Here is an 18,135-nt window from a genome sequence, read left to right on the forward strand (position 1 = left end):
TTCAACAACAAAAAAAACCCACTAAAATGACAGTTTTAGTGACAAGGTAAACGGTTGTTTTCGAATATGGAATTGACTTTCAAGTGAACATTGTATTTGCAATAATTGTTCTAATTGGAAAAATATATCTCGCGATGTTGTACAAATATCACGATTTATCAAACGACGTGACCTATACAGTGGCATTGAAATGGCTTCTAGAGAGATATTATAGGAAATCATAAACCTTGTATGTTTTGAAGCCTTACGATACAGATTTATCTTAGTTTTTGACTGAAAGTCACATGAATAAACAACAAAAATAATATTCTTTTTTTCTTAACTAATTTGTCGTCTGATCGCATTGCCTTTTAACAGATTCCTTGGTATAAATTCAACAAATTTCCTCTTGTCAGAACTCCCAGAGAGAGAGGCTTTACTGTGTGTGAATTGATATGCATTTTTGTCCGATATATTTGGACTATCTTCTTCTAACCACTTTATGAAGTATTTATGTTTGGTATTTTGCCCTTAAGCATTTACTAAATGGAGCATATAATAATCTCACGTATACATATCCACAAAAAACACAAATCCAAGAATTTCGTACCACAATAACCAATTTCACTGTTTAAATTAATTAATTAACAAGGATACATGTTCATGGTTTGTGCTCAAGGTCTTCAATAAAATCGAATTGTTTATAAGGAAAGTACAGTTTGTGTTTTAATAATATTTTATCAGACAATAGTATGTCTTGCACTGCAATAGAAAAGATTAATTTTTCGCGTTCTGTTATGTGCATTATAATGTGACATAATGGTAGAATATTAAACTATAAAAAATGTTATCAACACATGTGCTTTGTTGAAATACTAGTATTTTACATAACGTAAGACTAATACCAAATGCATTCGCCGGTGCTGGGGTACATGGATGGTAACATGGTTCAAATAAGTTCCTCTTCCCTGTTCAAATCTAAAGACACTGTAATGAACTGAGACACTTTTCTTGTTACCGACGTTTTTCGCTGCTCAACATTATGTTCCAACTGCTCACGCATGTGCTGTGGAATCAACATTCTCAACGGATCACACAGGGCATTTCTTCTGCTGTAAAATCTACTGCATTTTATAGCTTCTATATTCTGTATAAAATTTTCGTGAGAAAATTGTCTGCTCAATTTTCGAATTCTCAAATCACTACGTTGAGCTGCATATCCATCATCTTTGCAACTTGTTGTTTCGGCCTCCATGATAAATGTTCCAGTAGAATGCCTTCTTTTCAGCGAAACTGAGAATGTCATATTTTCTGTGTCAGAAGGTTTATCAGCAATATGAAAACGTGCTTTGTCTTGTTCAGCATCGGTTACAAAATGTAATTTATCTTCACATTTAACTACATTTTCATTGTTACTTAAATTTTCAATCTCTGTCAAATTCATTGTAAAAAGCTCTGCCGTCGACTTTCTCTTTTTGCGATCACATATTCACAATAATTTCTCCACCTCGTGGATATTAATTATAAAAACAACATAATTGAGTTGTCCTTTTATCTTTATTCTTAATAGACTATATTATTATAATAAAAAGTACTTTTTCCGCAGTATATTGATATCCGGAATTTCCTTGTCAGCATCTCACGGAGTATTAACCTTTTATCTGCTTTCTTTCTCTTTCATGCATCTGTATATAAATCAAGAAACACTGTGATCATTACACAACCTTTTGTCGTTAACTTCACATACTCTAATTAAAATTGATCAATCAATAAAAGTAGACAATATCTACTTTATACAGACATTCTATACTGGTTTGTAATACGTGATGTAGGAACTCTTAGAATTAATTCTCATTTGACTTCTCAATCGATCCTTGATTCCTCCAGTTTCAAAGTACTCCAACCTGCCAGTATTATCAGTGTGAACTAAGATCCACTATAAGACGTATCTTCAAGCAGAATGAGTGTCATACGGTCGACGTTTTAGGTTAAATTTATATAATGTATTTATTTCCTAATATAAGTAATGTAAAATAAAACTTAATTAGGTCTAAAATCAATGATAAACAATCCCTTTAATGTTTCTGTGTGCACGCGCAATTTGTGCATGTTTGTGTCTCTCAACGCTTAAAATGATGCTCTAATTTTGACATTATCCAAAAAACAGTCATTATCTGGAAAGCAACAAAACCTATATTCTTCTTCAAGTAACTTGATCACTGAAAAGAAAAAAGTGTAATGAAATTGCAAAATATTTAAAAGTTCGAAATATCCTTTTCATAAATATCACTGTTGTATACTGATGTTCTTCAAAATACCTAAACTATCTCCTTGTTAGAGTAATATTAAGCCTATTCATGTTTCGCCCACATTATACAATATATAGAATATTCTATAAAAACAATATATGCTTCCATCACTCATTTTTTTATTTCCATCATGTGTACTGTCAAATCCGTATTTATAATAATAGTTGCGTAAAGAGTTGGTCCTTTGGGGGGGGGAAATATTAATTGTGACTGAATCGTTATTGATTGTAATAAAAAAGAGAGAAACAACGACGAACAAAATGGATGGCAATCGCTTCATATTCTAATCAAAAACCTATCTATTATATGCTACACCTTTTTTTGCAATCATTAAGGGATAATATATCATTCTGTAACATATGACATTGCGTAAAAGTGATTTCGTTAAAAATATTGATGAGTATATGTGTAATGCACGGCTTTGTATTTCCAAAACCTCTGAAATGAATATGTACCGCATAATGTATTAAAATAACCTCTTTTAATTGGATAAGTTTCAACTAAACAAATGCCTACCATCTAGCGAATCATGGATCCGAGACCTTAATTACTATATTTTACGGTCTAACATGCACGATCTGGAAGATGAATATCATTTTATTATTATTTGTCCATGTAATGTTGAGCTTAGAAAAACATATATTAAACCTTATTACTACGTTAGATATTATTAAGTTTTTAGATCTTTTAGATTCAACAAACAAGTTACTTTTGAAAACTCTAGCTTTGTTTATTAAAAATGCATTATCTCTTAGAACTACATTTACTTACAATTAATTGTAGTTCATCCTCATATGATAATTGATATGTAATGTAAATATGTTATTTCACTGTGACAATTATGCATATTGTATATATTTGTATATGTGATGATGTACTTATTGTACAAGTCATGAATAAAATTGTTGTTCTGTTCGCGATCTGTTCTAACTAGACATATGAGTATAGCATTGTTTTGTGAATGAACCTGATGGTGTTTTTGTTTGAATCATGAGATCATCGTGGTTTGCTTTTCTTTCTTTCGTGTTATTTTCCAGAATTTTATAACACTTTTTTTAAATTGTTATATATGCTATATCATCAAAATAATAAGATTTTCACAAATGGTCGTAAGAAATTAACATACTGTTGTGGTGGTTGACTCTGACTTTTCTACCATATTTAATTATATCTACAGTCTACAATCAAACCACTAGCCCCACACCGATGTGGGTTCGAATCCCGCCAGAAAACATCTCCAATTTCCATGACACTTGATAATATTCGAGTATTATCACTCCTTGAGGGAAAATGTTTTAATTTCTCTGTTCAGACAAATATCTGTTACTTTGAACCTTTGATAACTTCTCATTATATATTATCTTCTTAATTTAAGTGTCTGTTTTACACTAAGAGACAAACAAGTCCTATGCGTTCTCATACATTCTACCAGATATGTATTTTCTGTAATTATTATAAGTATTCGTTCTTTCTCACTGTTTTAAATGATTCCTAAAGTATCTAAATATGTTCATGTAGTTAAAACGTCTATAAATTATTCAACGTTGTTCGTTCAAAATTTATTGATGCCGTTATCGCAATATTATAATATACTTATATGTGTAAATGAAAAGATAGAAAAGAATTTTGACGTGTACATTAGTTCTTTTTTTATTTTTACAGGGGTAATATTACGCAATTTACATGTCAGTTATATTACCACTTCCAGGGCCTCATTTCTTGGGGTAGATTTGTACGAGTAAGTTGCTAACTTTGCACCGGCAGGGAATTCCCGACCTCGATTTGAAACGTACACAGAGGATTCCCGTAAAATTGTTGACATGCAAAGTTATTTTGCATACTTACTTTACGTGCATTTAATAAGAAAGTTTGCCTGAATGTTAATTGTATAAATTGATCATAATTACGCGCATGGTCAGTGGTAGTTTATTATTCTGTGCGTTATCTTAGGAACACTTGAGCCACGTTGACAAGTTGCTGTCAATCAGGGACAGAAGACGGGAGACAACCTAATGTTTGACAAGTGCAAGTGATAAGAACATTTTTCAATTTTTCTCGAAGAAAACAGAAAAAAACTTATTAAAAATGAGGTTAAGATTTCGAAAGAGTTTATTAATAAAGTTGGGCGTTTTGACTCTGGTGTTATTGTTTACTATACCATATTTTGTGAGTAAACTGGATGATACTAGCAGACAAGAAAGTCTCAAGTACAGGGCATGGAATAAGGTATTTTTCATTATACTATTAGTTTAATACTTCTGTTTTGTTTTCAAGTACTGCAGTTTGCAGGTAAGCTTATATATATAAATATATCAGAATGTGATTGATGAGCTTACATAGTTCAATAATCATATTAAATTTGCCTTTTCTACATGTATCGACGGTAGTAATAGAATGCGAAATGGACTCCATTTCGCGAAATGAACTTTTCGACTACGAAATGGACATTTGTCTCTTTAATTTTGGTTTAAGTGTACTATTTAATATCATTTTTAATAATGAACAAGTGATATATGACATAAAATTACGATTTAAACAATTTTGTTAATATTTTTTTCATTATTTATGCTTTTACACGGCAGCACGAAATACCCAAATATACCCAAATACACCCAAATATAGCAATATTTATTTTTGTTTGTATAAAATATAGATTATAATGGGAAATAAATGAATATTTATAAAATAATATGACTTAGTCTGCTATAACTTTCATTCATTCCGTTGAAATGGGCAGTTAAGATGTTGTAAGAAAATAAAGTTGTGACATTTGCTTATCTACTATACTGTATACAGTAGGTTCTTTATGAAAGTACTTGCAATTTTAAATCAAGATATGATATTTGTTGTCTACACTTACATTTTTAAGGTGTAATTTTGTTGAAATTTCATATCATAATTATACAAGTGTCCATGTTATTTAAAAAAAATATAGCTTTAATGGAGTACATATACTCTATAAATGATAGGAAAATGTATATTTGGGTATGTTTGATTATATCTTAGTGAAAGTTTATATTGTATTCATGATTAAAACAACACTTTTTTAGTATAAAACATATATTTTTAGTATAATTGGGCAATATTTGGGTATATTTAGGCAATATTTGGGTATATTTGGGCAATATTTGGGTATATTTGGGTGTATTTGGGTATATTTGGGTATTTCATGCTGCCCTTTTACATTTGAAAATAATCGTATAATTTGTTACGTCATGGGTTAATGAACGACATAAATATATATGTGCTCTATCTACGTTTATTATCTAAACTATATTATATGATACATGTGTTTACATATCAGTGTCCGCGATGGTAGTATATTAAGATCTAGGGAACTCTCTATTATAAAGGAGCTGTACGCACCTAGAGTATCATGTTACAGTTTACTCATCATGCTACATCTTCCATCTTTTACAAAATTACTGTTTTATTTAAAACATAATTTTATCATAAGTATAACCGCATAGATTATTATAATAACGCTTAAATAAATTCAAGGAAGAAAAACTTTATATTAGATGATGATTAAAGTAACATGTATTTAATAAATGTTCATTATCATGAGTCGTTTACAACATGTACTAATCATGATTAATACTGTAAATTTCTTCATTACAAACAATCACCGTCTATTTACAAGTCTGTTACAGCACGTGGCTTCACCTGTCTGCCTGCGCGAGTGAAATAATTAGCATTATCCGGAGGATTCAAAACCACAGGCTGTTTATTGCTATCGGTACGCTCTGACCCTACGTTAATCATTCTGTCATTAACTGACATTTCAAGGCCAGAATTCAAAGCACCATGTGTCAATAAAGGCGATTCTTTAGATTTCAACAAATCTTTACGATTTCTGCGATATTGTTGTCCGTTTTCTGTTTCAACAATATAGGACCTATCGCTGTGATTTTTTTATTACAACAGCGGGACTCCAGGACTTGTCTAGACGTTGAATTCTAGCGGAATCTCCAACATTTAAGGGAGACAGAGGTTTAGCATTTTTATCATAGTAATGCTTAGATTTGACCTTGGATTCTGCGATTTTTTGTTTGACTACATCAGGGGGCGGTACTCGTGGTATAAGGTTTTCCCTTACAGTGGGAAGGATAGAACGAAGTTGTCGTGATTGGACTAACTGCGCTGGACTGAAATTTCCTATATCAGCTAGAGGAGTAGAACGATATTCTAAAAATCCTATTCTCGGATCAGAATTATCATCTTTTGCCTTTTTAAGTATACGTTTGGCAACTTTAACCATCGCCTCAGCCAAACCATTTGTTTGGTTATGATATGGACTACATTTTACATGTACAAAATCCCATGACTTTGAAAACTCCTCAAATTCTTGACTAGAAAAACATGGACCCCCATCAGTGACTATTTTCTCACATATGCCCCAATGTGACATGATATCTTTCATGTGGGAAATAACAGTTGAACTTTTTATGTTCGAAAGTTCATGAACTATGGGATACCTAGAATAGTAATCGGACATGACCATGAAATTTTTCTCATTAAGTGAGAACAAGTCACACCCTGCAATTTGAAACGGATAGTCTGGGATTTCAGAGCTGATTAATGGCTCCTTCTGTTGCGATGACCTGTATTCCAGACAAATCTGACATTGATTTACCATTTCAATTATATCATTTGAAATTCCCGGCCAAAACATTATTGACCTTGCTCTACTAAGACATTTTTGCGCACCCAGATGACTGGAATGCAGCACCTTTAACATTTCCGATCTGAGTGACCTGGGCATAACGATTTTTTCTCCTTTCATTATTAAACCATTTACCTCAGATAACTCATCCCTATAGTTCCAAAAGGCAGCAATTAACTGATGACAAGCCTTTTTGTACTTAGGCCAACCAAACTTTATTGTTTGTTGTAATGTACATAATTGTTCATCTTGTTTTGTGTGTAACCTGATTTCCTCAAGTTTTCTATCTGACACGGGTAAAGATGAGATAACCATGCAAACGTGTGCCTCAATACCCTCATTAAGGTCTGGGCTTGTTTCCGGACTGGCGTTTCTGCTAAGTCCATCTGCTAATGGGATTTTCTTACCGGACATGTGACGAAACTGAAACCTATATGGAGTTAATTTCAAGACTAAACGCTGCAACCTAGCAGGTATTGAATGCATAGGCTTTTTCAGCAATCCCTGTATAGGGAGATGGTCATTTTCTACAATGACATCACGGCCATAGCAGTACTGATGAAATTTCGTAAATCCAAAGACAATAGATAGTAATTCTTTAGAAATTTGACCCATATTTCTCTGTGATTCAGTTAAGCTACGGGACGCAAATGCTATGGGACGTTTTTCCTGAAGGATTACTGCCCCTAAAGATTTTGAAGAAGAATCAACTTGCAATGTCAAGGATTTGTTTGGGTCATAATAAGCTAAACATGTGTCCTTGCAAATGACTTCTTTCATTTTTTCAAAGGAATCACTTTGAGGCTTTTGCCACGTGAATATAGTGTCCTTATGCAATAACTCTCTCATAGGAGCGGTAATCTCTGATAAATTGTCAGAGACATAACGACTGAGATAATTAACCATGCCTAATACCACCTGTAGTTCACTTTTTGATGTGGGTGGTCTCATATCCTTAATGGCCTCAATTTTGGCGGGATGGGCCTTTAAGCCTTCTGCAGTTAACACGTGACCAAAATAACTAATCTCGGTGAGACCTACTTCCAACTTTCTGGAATTGAAACGAATGCCTTTGTTCAAAGCACGTTCAAGGACAGCTACTAAATTTCGGTCATGACTTTCCCTCGTGGAACCCCATACACAAATATCATCAACAATTGTAGCTACCCCTTCGAGACCTATCAGTGCCTCTTCAAGGGCGCGAACCAAAAAATCACCTGATACGTTTAATCCGTATGGACATCGAAGATACCTGAAGACCCCCAATGGACTGTTAAATGCAGTCAAATATGACGACTCTTCAGATAACTGTATTGACCAGTAAGCACTAGTTAAGTCCAATTTAGTGAAATACTTTGCATTACCAAACTTATGTAATACGTCATCAAGTGTTTTGAGCGGGTAGGGTGTACGCTTAATTGCACTATTAAGCGAACGAGGGTCTAAACAAAGACGTATATCGCCATTACTTTTTTCAGTAACAACTAAATTATTACACCATTCAGTGGGTGTTGAAATCTTAGCAATTACTCCCATTTTTTCCATTCGTGTAAGTTCCTGTTTCACTTTATCTTGTAAAGCAACTGGAATCCTACGGGGAGGATGAACAACTGGTGTAGCATTTGGGTCAACATGAATGTTACATTCCCCAGGGAGTAACCCTATGCCATCAAAAACCTGGGCATAATCCGTCAAAAGGGACTCTTTAGTAAGAAATGCCTCTTTATTTCTATGATTATAATCATTTTGTACAGAATGAGCGAATTCTATGAGCTTAAAGCCCAAGCACGACTCGCAACCTAATAGTGGTGGGGATTTCGTGTCTACGACATGAAACGTGACATTTTTTGCTTGACCTGAAACAGCATGAGAACAAGGGAGAGTGATTTGCCCTTTGCTATGCAAGGAATTGCCATTGTAGGCGGTCAATTTAGATGTGGGCTTTTCAAGTGGTGCCTTGATTCCTAAACCTTGAAAGGTAGATAATGGCAAAATGTTTACCTGAGAGCCAGTGTCTAACTTCATTTGCACAGCCTTTTTACTATTTCCAATTAATATTTCTGTAAACATCTGTCCATTTTTTACTGTTACACAGTCAAGACTGTCCACATTTTCTACACAGTCAATGTATAATTCAGAACTTAAATTTGAAATTTCATTCACTGTTCTAGATTTACAAACATTGCTCCAGTGGTTCCATTTTTTACAATTGTTACATTGTGTGCCTTTTGCTGGACAACGCTGCTTGTCAGTATGTTGATTTCCACACCTGTTACATTTTGTACTGTGTGAACGTTCCCCAATGCGACCTGGATTGCTTGATGTTTCTGTATATCGACCTGGATTCATCGATGAAGGGTTCCGAGACGAACGACCTTGGATGCCCGATGAACGGCTAGGCATCCGTCCCTTCGGTCTTGATACTGCATGTACCGGAGCACTTTCTTGGACGTTATTGAACATTTTTATTTGAGATGCAGCATATTCAAATTCTTGGCAAATTTTTGTTGCCTTGTCTAATTTCAGATCTTTCCCTACTTGCAAAAGCCTTTCTCTTAATTTCGAACATGACACGCCAAATATAATTCTATCTCTGATCATGTCATCTTTCATTGTTCCAAAATCACACTCTGTAGCCTTGTTTTTTATTATTGTGATGAATTGTTCCATAGTTTTTTCGCCTTGTGTGATATTATTGAATTGATAGCGGCTAAATACTGGGTTAATTATCGGAGCGATGTGTTCTCGGACTTTTTGGAAGATCTTTTTTGTTTCTTTTCTATCTGCATTAGATAAATTTGCGGCTCTATATATTTCTCTTCCCTTTGCGCCCATATAAAGCAATAGCATTGTAACGTGGACATCTTCCTCTTGATCTTTCAAGGGTCCTTTAAATATTAATTCACAGTGCTCTTGAAATTTTGCGAATTCTTCTACAAGATTGGTTGATGTCCAGTCCATTTGAGGTTGCGGGATACCACTTAAATTCATTTTTTTTTTATAATATTCCAGCACTTAAGGAAATGTTAATGTAATATTCCAACAAGAAGGAATTATAGTTTATGTCTGTCCTTTTTTTAAAGAATGTTTAGCACATTTATTAATATTCCGTCATTAGGAATGATTTTCCTTTTTATATAATATTCTTTCTTTAGGAATTATAATTATACTATTTAAAATATTCCGTCTTTAAGAATTATTATTTTTCCAGTTCTGACACCATGTTACGTCATGGGTTTATGAACGACATAAATATATATGTGCTCTATCTACGTTTATTATCTAAACTATATTATATGATACATGTGTTTACATATCAGTGTCCGCGATGGTAGTATATTAAGATCTAGGGAACTCTCTATTATAAAGGAGCTGTACGCACCTAGAGTATCATGTTACAGTTTACTCATCATGCTACATAATTATGCCACATAGTTCAGTGTTTTATACATGGTCTTTCAAATAGAAAGATTCTGTTTTATATTATATCATATGTTTAACCTGGGACAAAAATATTTTTGTCATCCCAGAATAAACGTAAGTGAATAGAAAAGATACCCTTTGTGACATGTCAGTTACACCATAATTTGTAAAGCAAATGTCCATTCCGTAAGCGAAAACTCCATTTCGTGGCCGAAAACTCCATTTCGTAGAGGCCAGATTATTAACCAGGTTTTCCGAAGAAAAAACTGGTTATTAGATTGAGGTATGTCGGCGGGCGGGCGGGCGGACGGGCGGGCGGGCGTAAACAATTTTCTTCTGTGCGCAACTCCTCCTACATTTCTCAACGGATTTTGACCGAACTTTCACAGAAGCTTTGTCATCAAGTGCCCTGGCGCATATTGTCGGGGTTTTGTGATTGGATAATATTTGACCTAATTATGGCCCTTTGTGTTTTTTTCCTCATATAGAATATAATTTTAGTGAACAATTTCTTCAGTGCGCAACTCCTCCTACATTTCTCAACAGATTTTGACCAAAATTTCTCAGAAGCTTTGTTATCAAGTGTCCTGGCTCATATTGTCGGGGTTTCGTGATTGGATAATATTTGACTTAATTATAGCCCTTTGTTTTTTTTCCTTATATAGAATATATAGTTTCTGTGCGCAACTCCTCCTACATTTCTCAACGTATTTTGACCAAACTTTCACAGAAGCTTTGTCATCAAGTGCCCTGGCGCATATTGTCGGGGTTTTGCGATTAGATAATATTTGACCTAATTATGGCCCTTTGTTTTTTTTCCTTATATAAAATATATAGTGAACAATTTCTTCTTTGCGCAACTCCTCCTACATTTCTCAACGGATTTTGACCAAACTTTCTCAGAAGCTTTGTCATCAAGTGCCCTGACACATTGCCAGGGTTTTGCAATTGGTAAATATTTGACCTAATTATGGCCCTTTGTTTTTTTTCCTTATATAGAATATATAGTGAACAATTTCTTCTGTGCGCAACTCCTCCTACATTTCTCAACGGATTTTGACCAAACTTTCTTAGAAGCTTTGTTATCAAGTGCCTGGCACATATTGTCGGGGTTTTGTGATTGGAAAATATTTGACCGAATTATGGCCCTTTGTATATTTTTTCCTTATACAGAATATACAGAGAACAATTTCTTCTGTGCTCAACTCCTCCTACATTTCTCAACGGATTTTGACCAAACTTTCTTAGAAGCTTTGTTTTCAAGTGCCTGGCACATATTGTCTGGGTTTTGTGATTGGATAATATTTGACCGAATTATGGCCCTTTGTATATTTTTTCCTTATACAGAATATATAGTAAACAATTTCTTCTGTGCTCAACTCCTCCTACATTTCTCAACGGATTTTGACCAAACTTTCTTAGAAGCTTTGTTTTCAAGTGCCTGGCACATATTGTCGGGGTTTTGTGATTGGATAATATTTGACCGAATTATGGCCCTTTGTATATTTTTTCCTTATACAGAATATATAGTGAACAATTTCTACAGTGCGCAACTTCTCCTACATTTCTCAATGGATTTTGACCAAACTTTCACAGAAGCTTAATGTCATCAAGTGCCCTGGCGCTCACTAAATTCCCATGTTTCTTCCAAGACATCATTTAAGTATTTTTTTAAAATTGTGAACATACTTTTCTTGATATCGCACAAAACACCACACGCCAATATTGTTGACAAAAGAAAATGACAAGAGACGCAAAAATGCAAAAATTAAGCAAAAATAAAGTACTGTTTACTTTTCTAAAACATTTGGGGAAAAAAGGCGAATAGACAACATAAAATTTCTCAATCATTTTTGTTTGAGGAATATTAAAAAAGCCATAATTCCTCCTAAAAGTTCAATTAAAAACAAATGCCCCTTCATGACAAAGCTTCTGTGAAATATTTTGCTGAAAACCTGGTTGCATCGCATTGCGATGTTCCTTGTTTTCAGAAATATGACTATAAAATAGGAAAATAGTATTTTTAATTGTTTCAATCTGTAGTTTTATGTCATATGTTAAACATAAATTAATAAAAATAATATTACTCATCATGGTTAAACAAACAAATGTCCATTTCGTAGGCGGTAAGTTCATTTCGCGAAATGGAGTCCATTTCGCATTCTATTACAACCCATGTATCGATACTAAAAAATAGTAGGTATGCTATCAAATTTAATTATAAATATATTAATAAATATAATATCTGGTGCAACCAAGTCTTCTACTTGCAACCATTGACTTAAATGGTGTGCTTATATAGCATTTTAATTGAAGTCAAAGGGGTACGGCTCATTGATATCTAATAAGTAATATATAGATATTATATATAGATATATATAGTCTATATATTAGTATATAGTGTAATGGGAATGGACTTAGAATAATAGAATTCATTTCTGACTTAGGATAAATGTTTTCTACCATCAAATACATATTTTGTTTATTAAGATTATTTTTTTCTACCACAAATACTTCAATACATAATAAAATAGCTCATTTACAATAAATATAACCCTTCTGACTGTTTAAATTAAATATAATGCCTGGGGACGCTTTGGGACGCTAAATTTCTTCGGGACGCTTTTTAGTGAGACAGTTTTTGTCAAGCAAAACAAGTAGATATATCCACCATGTGTTACCCTAAGCATTTTACAGTGCTAGTTTCATACACTATATTTCCCAATGATCCAAGCATTCTATGTTGAAGAAATTTGGCAGGCTGACTCTAGGACAGGGATGAATTTAGGGCACCCAACAATAAATCATCTTGTTTCATACAACATACGAGACTGGTGAAATTTTATCATTTGATCATTTTGATGACATATCATTTCAAAAAGGCTCAGACGGCCACCATGTGTGGGATAGTAGCTTGAAGCAGTATTTTCTGCTATGCATTTTGTAATTTGAATATTTCAGCTGGCAAATGATGTCAAGGAGATGCTTCCATTTAACGATCCAAAGAAAAATGTGATTGCAAATCCACTAGAATTACCAGGATCTGCAAATGACTCCTCTGTTCATAAAGTATATGGACCAAAAAGCATCTTTAGATCAGGTGTTCTTGGTAATTATGAGCCAGACTACAAGATAAAACATGGGCCAGGTATGTATCCTCTTACACAATCTAACAGTAGTTTAAGTTGTGAACTGAGTTAATTAGCAAGTTCATTTCACGAAACCAAATTGAGGAATACCAAGATGATATAATATCATAATAATGACAATGTACATGTAAAGATCAGTTGTAAGAGTATATGACCAGTTATAATAAGCCAGTAATATATGATATAAACATGTATGTCCTAAAGTTTGTTGGCTGTTATATTTCACATAAATTTACATTGTTAAAGGTGAAGGTGGACAGCCTGTGTTCACAACAATGGAGGAAAAGTCTGCAGCTGACAGGTCAACTCATGAGTTTGGGTTTAATATGGTAAACAGTGACAAGATATCCCTTGACAGAACTATACCTGATACTAGGATGGATGAGTGAGTGAATTATTGAGAAAAAATTCTGTGTTAATAAATTGATATAGCCAGTCATAAAGATATTCCATTGTAAAGAAATAGAAAACAGTTTTAATATGATTTATAAAATGCAATAATACATATAGTAGTGACTTTGGCTTGAAAAATTTTTGAGCAAGTTTTTGTATCAAAATAGGATATCAGTACTTAGGAACAATATGAAATTATTAAAGCTTCGTACCGAAGATTGTAACTATTGACAGAAGGCTTATTGTATAGCATCTTTCACTTGTTTTATGCATTTTCCTGTTTGCAAGTCTTTAGATATTTATCTTTCTTGCACCGATCTTGATTAAATTTAATAAATGTTATTACAGATGTAAATATTGGCAATATCCAGAGATCAGTAAACTGCCATCGGCCAGTGTTATATTGGTGTTCCACAATGAGGGATGGTCCACCCTGATACGTACCGTACACAGTGTGGTCAACATGTCTCCACCAGAGCTCCTGAAAGAAGTTGTAATGGTAGATGACTTTAGTGATAAAGGTATGTGTGATGATAAACACAGCATTGAGGTTCTGTGTCTTTTGTAAGTTATTTCAGCAGACGACTTACATTGTATGATTATATTGTACTTTTACAATGATGTTTTTATCATTATTATGTATATAAATATGTAGAGCACATGGAATTTACAAGGCAAATTGGTACAAAAATGTTCTATTCTTCTATGTATTTCTATCTATATATATATAATAAAAAATTGTTCTCCCTTAATGAACTAAATCTATGGAGGGCAAGAGGTCACAATAACCTGTCTGTGCCACCAGTATAGAGCCGGGGAGCAGTCTGCACTGCATATTTGTACAGTCTGACAAAGAGCTATACAATTGGCTGCTTAGTTTTTCATTTTGATACTGAAATACCTAAAACTCAAAATGAACTGTTCCTTATTCAAAATGAAAAGAGTCCGTTACACAAATTTAGGTGAGTGGAGGTACGGATACAAGATACATAAAATGTATATAAATGTTACTATGAATCCTCAGAATACTTTGGGTTTTTTTTCAAACAGAGCATTTAAAAGGCAAATTAGAAGACTATATCAATGAGTATAATAAGAAACATAACAATGTTGTGAAGTTGTTCAGAAACAGCGAACGATTAGGTCTCATTGGAACTCGTACACGAGGTGCTGAGCTGTCGACAGCAGATGTTATAGTTTTCCTGGACGCTCATTGTGAATGTAACAGAAACTGGTTAGTCCCTTTACTAAGCCGGATCGCATATGACAGGTGAATATTGTTTCTTTGTAGATTATGGTTTTCTGATAGATAATAATTTCTCGACAGCTGTCGATTTTATTTTGTTATCTAAATTGTTTAAATTGTTAGATAATAGAAAATACCATTGAAAATATAAAACACATTACATAGTAATAGCATAGCATTTGTAAGCACATTTACATGTACGTATTCAGAATTATAAAACCTGCTTATTGGCCTCATAGGGAATGCCACATGTTTTTGAGTACTGTAGTTGTTTTCGTATATTTTTATCATTTATGGTAAAACAGGTGTTAATATATTAGAATCTGTTTGTAAGAGCTTCATATGAAAATAACAGTCCTAGATATCATATGTTAACAGTTGAAATATGAATTTTTATTTTATCTATAAACTTGTACAAGTTTTGTTTTACCTACAAAAATATAATGTAAAGAAATAAAAAAACCTTTGACTTGGGTAGGTTTTTGTGCTTGAATCATTTTATGTTTTGCTGATACAAGTTGTTTTATGAATAATTAAAAGGATTTATAATTGTTTCTTGCAATACAATAATTTTTGTGGTAGCAGTATATGTATGTATTATGGTGTTTTCTTAGTTTAAAGGAGCTCCACTGTGGTCCCAAAGTATATAAACATAAAATTTGAAAATATTACAAAGGTCAACTGGGACTCTTAAAAGCAAAAACTTAGAAAATAATACCAAAGAAATAAACTGATAATTAAATTGAGAATCAATATTTAGTATGAAGGTTTAAGTCAAAAATGTTTAAAAAAAATCATTTTTAGCTTATTTTGCAAAAAACGAAGAAAAGATAATTCTGAAGAAAAAAACAACAAAGAGAGATGAAACGATCTGAACTTTTGCAAACAAGTATTTGGTCATACCTACATCCAATAGTTTTAAAAGCTCGAAAAAATATTTTCATTTCCATCATGTAAAAAAACCTCAATAGGGTCCCTTTAATAATGAATATTTATCATCACAATGCTATGTACATTATTTTGTATTTTACTTATATCCTCCACATAAGATGGATTGCTATAAGAGGTAGTCTTAATTTTAAAATGAAATACCCATATTTAGTTTTTACTCTTATTTTGCCTGTATATGTACACTTGTTTATTTTATTTTATGATTTTCTTTCCTTATCCTAACCTTGTAGAACTATTATGACCGTCCCTATAGTTGATGGTATAAACTGGGACAATTATGCCTATGCCTCGGTGTATGGTGCAGCAACTGCCCATCATAGGGGCATATTTGAGTGGGGATTTCTATATAAGGAGAGCCAGGTGCCGCTGAAAGAGCTACGTCGACGGGAACATAATAGTGAACCCTACAGGTATCGTATAGAATACAAAATAACTAAATTTTGATACACTTAAACATTTTGAAAAATGCAGCAACTTAATAGAAAAAGATGAGCTAAAATTTGCTAGGAAAGTAATTTTGTGCTGGGATTATACACTGTATTATACACTATCAAAGAGTCCTAGACTCTTTTGACAAAAAATTGAACCAAATAAATTTAATTGACAAAACATAACAGTATGAAAGGTGCATTTTCCAAAGTTTTAGTGTATACAAAATCATATACATTTGTATGATATATGTTTATATGGAAATATCTATTGAAGGTACTGTAAATATTGCAGGATTGTCTGTTTATATGTTGATTCTGCTAGCAACAATACAAGAAAAACTTGATTATGCAAATATCGTTACGAGTAATTTGGTCAGAAAACAATAATAATAGCAATTAAAAAGTTGGATATACCATAATTGACAGCGAGTTTTAACAAATTGCTGAATTAAATTTACATATGTCATGTATTGTACATGTAGATGACTAGCTTTCTATTATTAGTAATATTGTTGAAGATTTCATATGACTAATTATCAGTGTAATTAAATATAGATATTTCCATATTTACACATCGATACAAGTACATGCACAGCTGTACAAGTTAAGTGTCAGGTTTCCATTTACATGAGTTATTAAAGTTTCTTGACATTTGATAAATTTCTCTCAGATATAACATTGTACAATACAATATAAAATAAATGTAATATTGTATATCAATAAAAACTGGCCGACAGCTGGTCTATTCATCTCTATGAAACTCCCATGTAGTGGAAACTTGACTCCAGACTTGATTGACTGTGTTGGATCTGTATCTGCTATGTACAATTTAAACAACTGATGTAGGAAATGAAATACGGTGATTTGTAATGTAAGCTTTTAAGTTTTAGTCTTATTTGAAAAAAAAAACAACACAAAACAACAAAAGCCCTCCTTCACCTTCTTGAAACTACAATGCTTAAATTATCAAATGTCCTTATGGTTAATGTGTATGGTTTTCAATGCAGCAAATGTTGGTTTGAGCCAAACTGAGGGTGTTGGTTTCAGCCTCACTTAGGGTATTGGTTTGAGCCTCACTGAGGGTGTTGGTTAGGGGCATTGGTTTGCGTCTCATTGATGGTGTTGGTTTGAGCCTCACTGAGGGCATTGGTTTAAGCCACACTGAGGGTGTTGGTTTCAGCCTCACTTAGGGTATTGGTTTGAGCCTCACTGAGGGTGTTGGTTAGGGTGTTGGTTTGCGTCTCAATGAGGTAATTGGTTTGAGCCTCACTGAGGGCATTGGTTTGAGCCTCATTGAGGGTGTTGGTTTGAGCCTCACTGAGGGCATTGGTTTGAGCCTCACTCAGGCTAAAGGTTCGAGCCTCACTGAAGGAGTTAGTTTGAGCCACACTGAGGGTATTTGTTTGAGCCTACCTGAGGGCGTTGGTTTGAGCCTCACTGAGGGTGTTGGTTTCAGCCTCACTGAGGGTGTTGGATTGGTGTTCATTTGATCAACACTTAGCAAATTCAATGGTCTGATTCAAAATTAGGGCACTGTTTCATGTATCTCATATAAAACTGGTACCATTCAGTTGAGAAGTGGCCATAT

The 18,135-nt window shown here is 33.4% G+C and overlaps 1 protein-coding gene across 1 annotated transcript in view; it reads left to right on the forward strand.

Moving 5' to 3' along the window:
* The first annotated feature begins 4,036 nt into the window (after nt 1-4,036).
* Nucleotides 4,037-18,135, forward strand: part of LOC132748371 (N-acetylgalactosaminyltransferase 7-like) — a 29,979-nt gene continuing 15,880 nt past the window's right edge. Inside the window, 6 exon segments of the mRNA XM_060737961.1 lie at nt 4,037-4,514; nt 13,339-13,525; nt 13,773-13,911; nt 14,268-14,440; nt 14,970-15,189; nt 16,347-16,526. Of these exon segments, the coding sequence (XP_060593944.1) occupies nt 4,374-4,514; nt 13,339-13,525; nt 13,773-13,911; nt 14,268-14,440; nt 14,970-15,189; nt 16,347-16,526 (1,040 nt within the window). The 5' untranslated portion in view covers nt 4,037-4,373.

The sequence above is a fragment of the Ruditapes philippinarum genome, unplaced genomic scaffold (genome assembly GCF_026571515.1).
Source record: "Ruditapes philippinarum isolate M1 unplaced genomic scaffold, ASM2657151v2 ctg1210_1_1_1_1, whole genome shotgun sequence".
Lineage (NCBI taxonomy): Eukaryota > Metazoa > Mollusca > Bivalvia > Venerida > Veneridae > Ruditapes > Ruditapes philippinarum.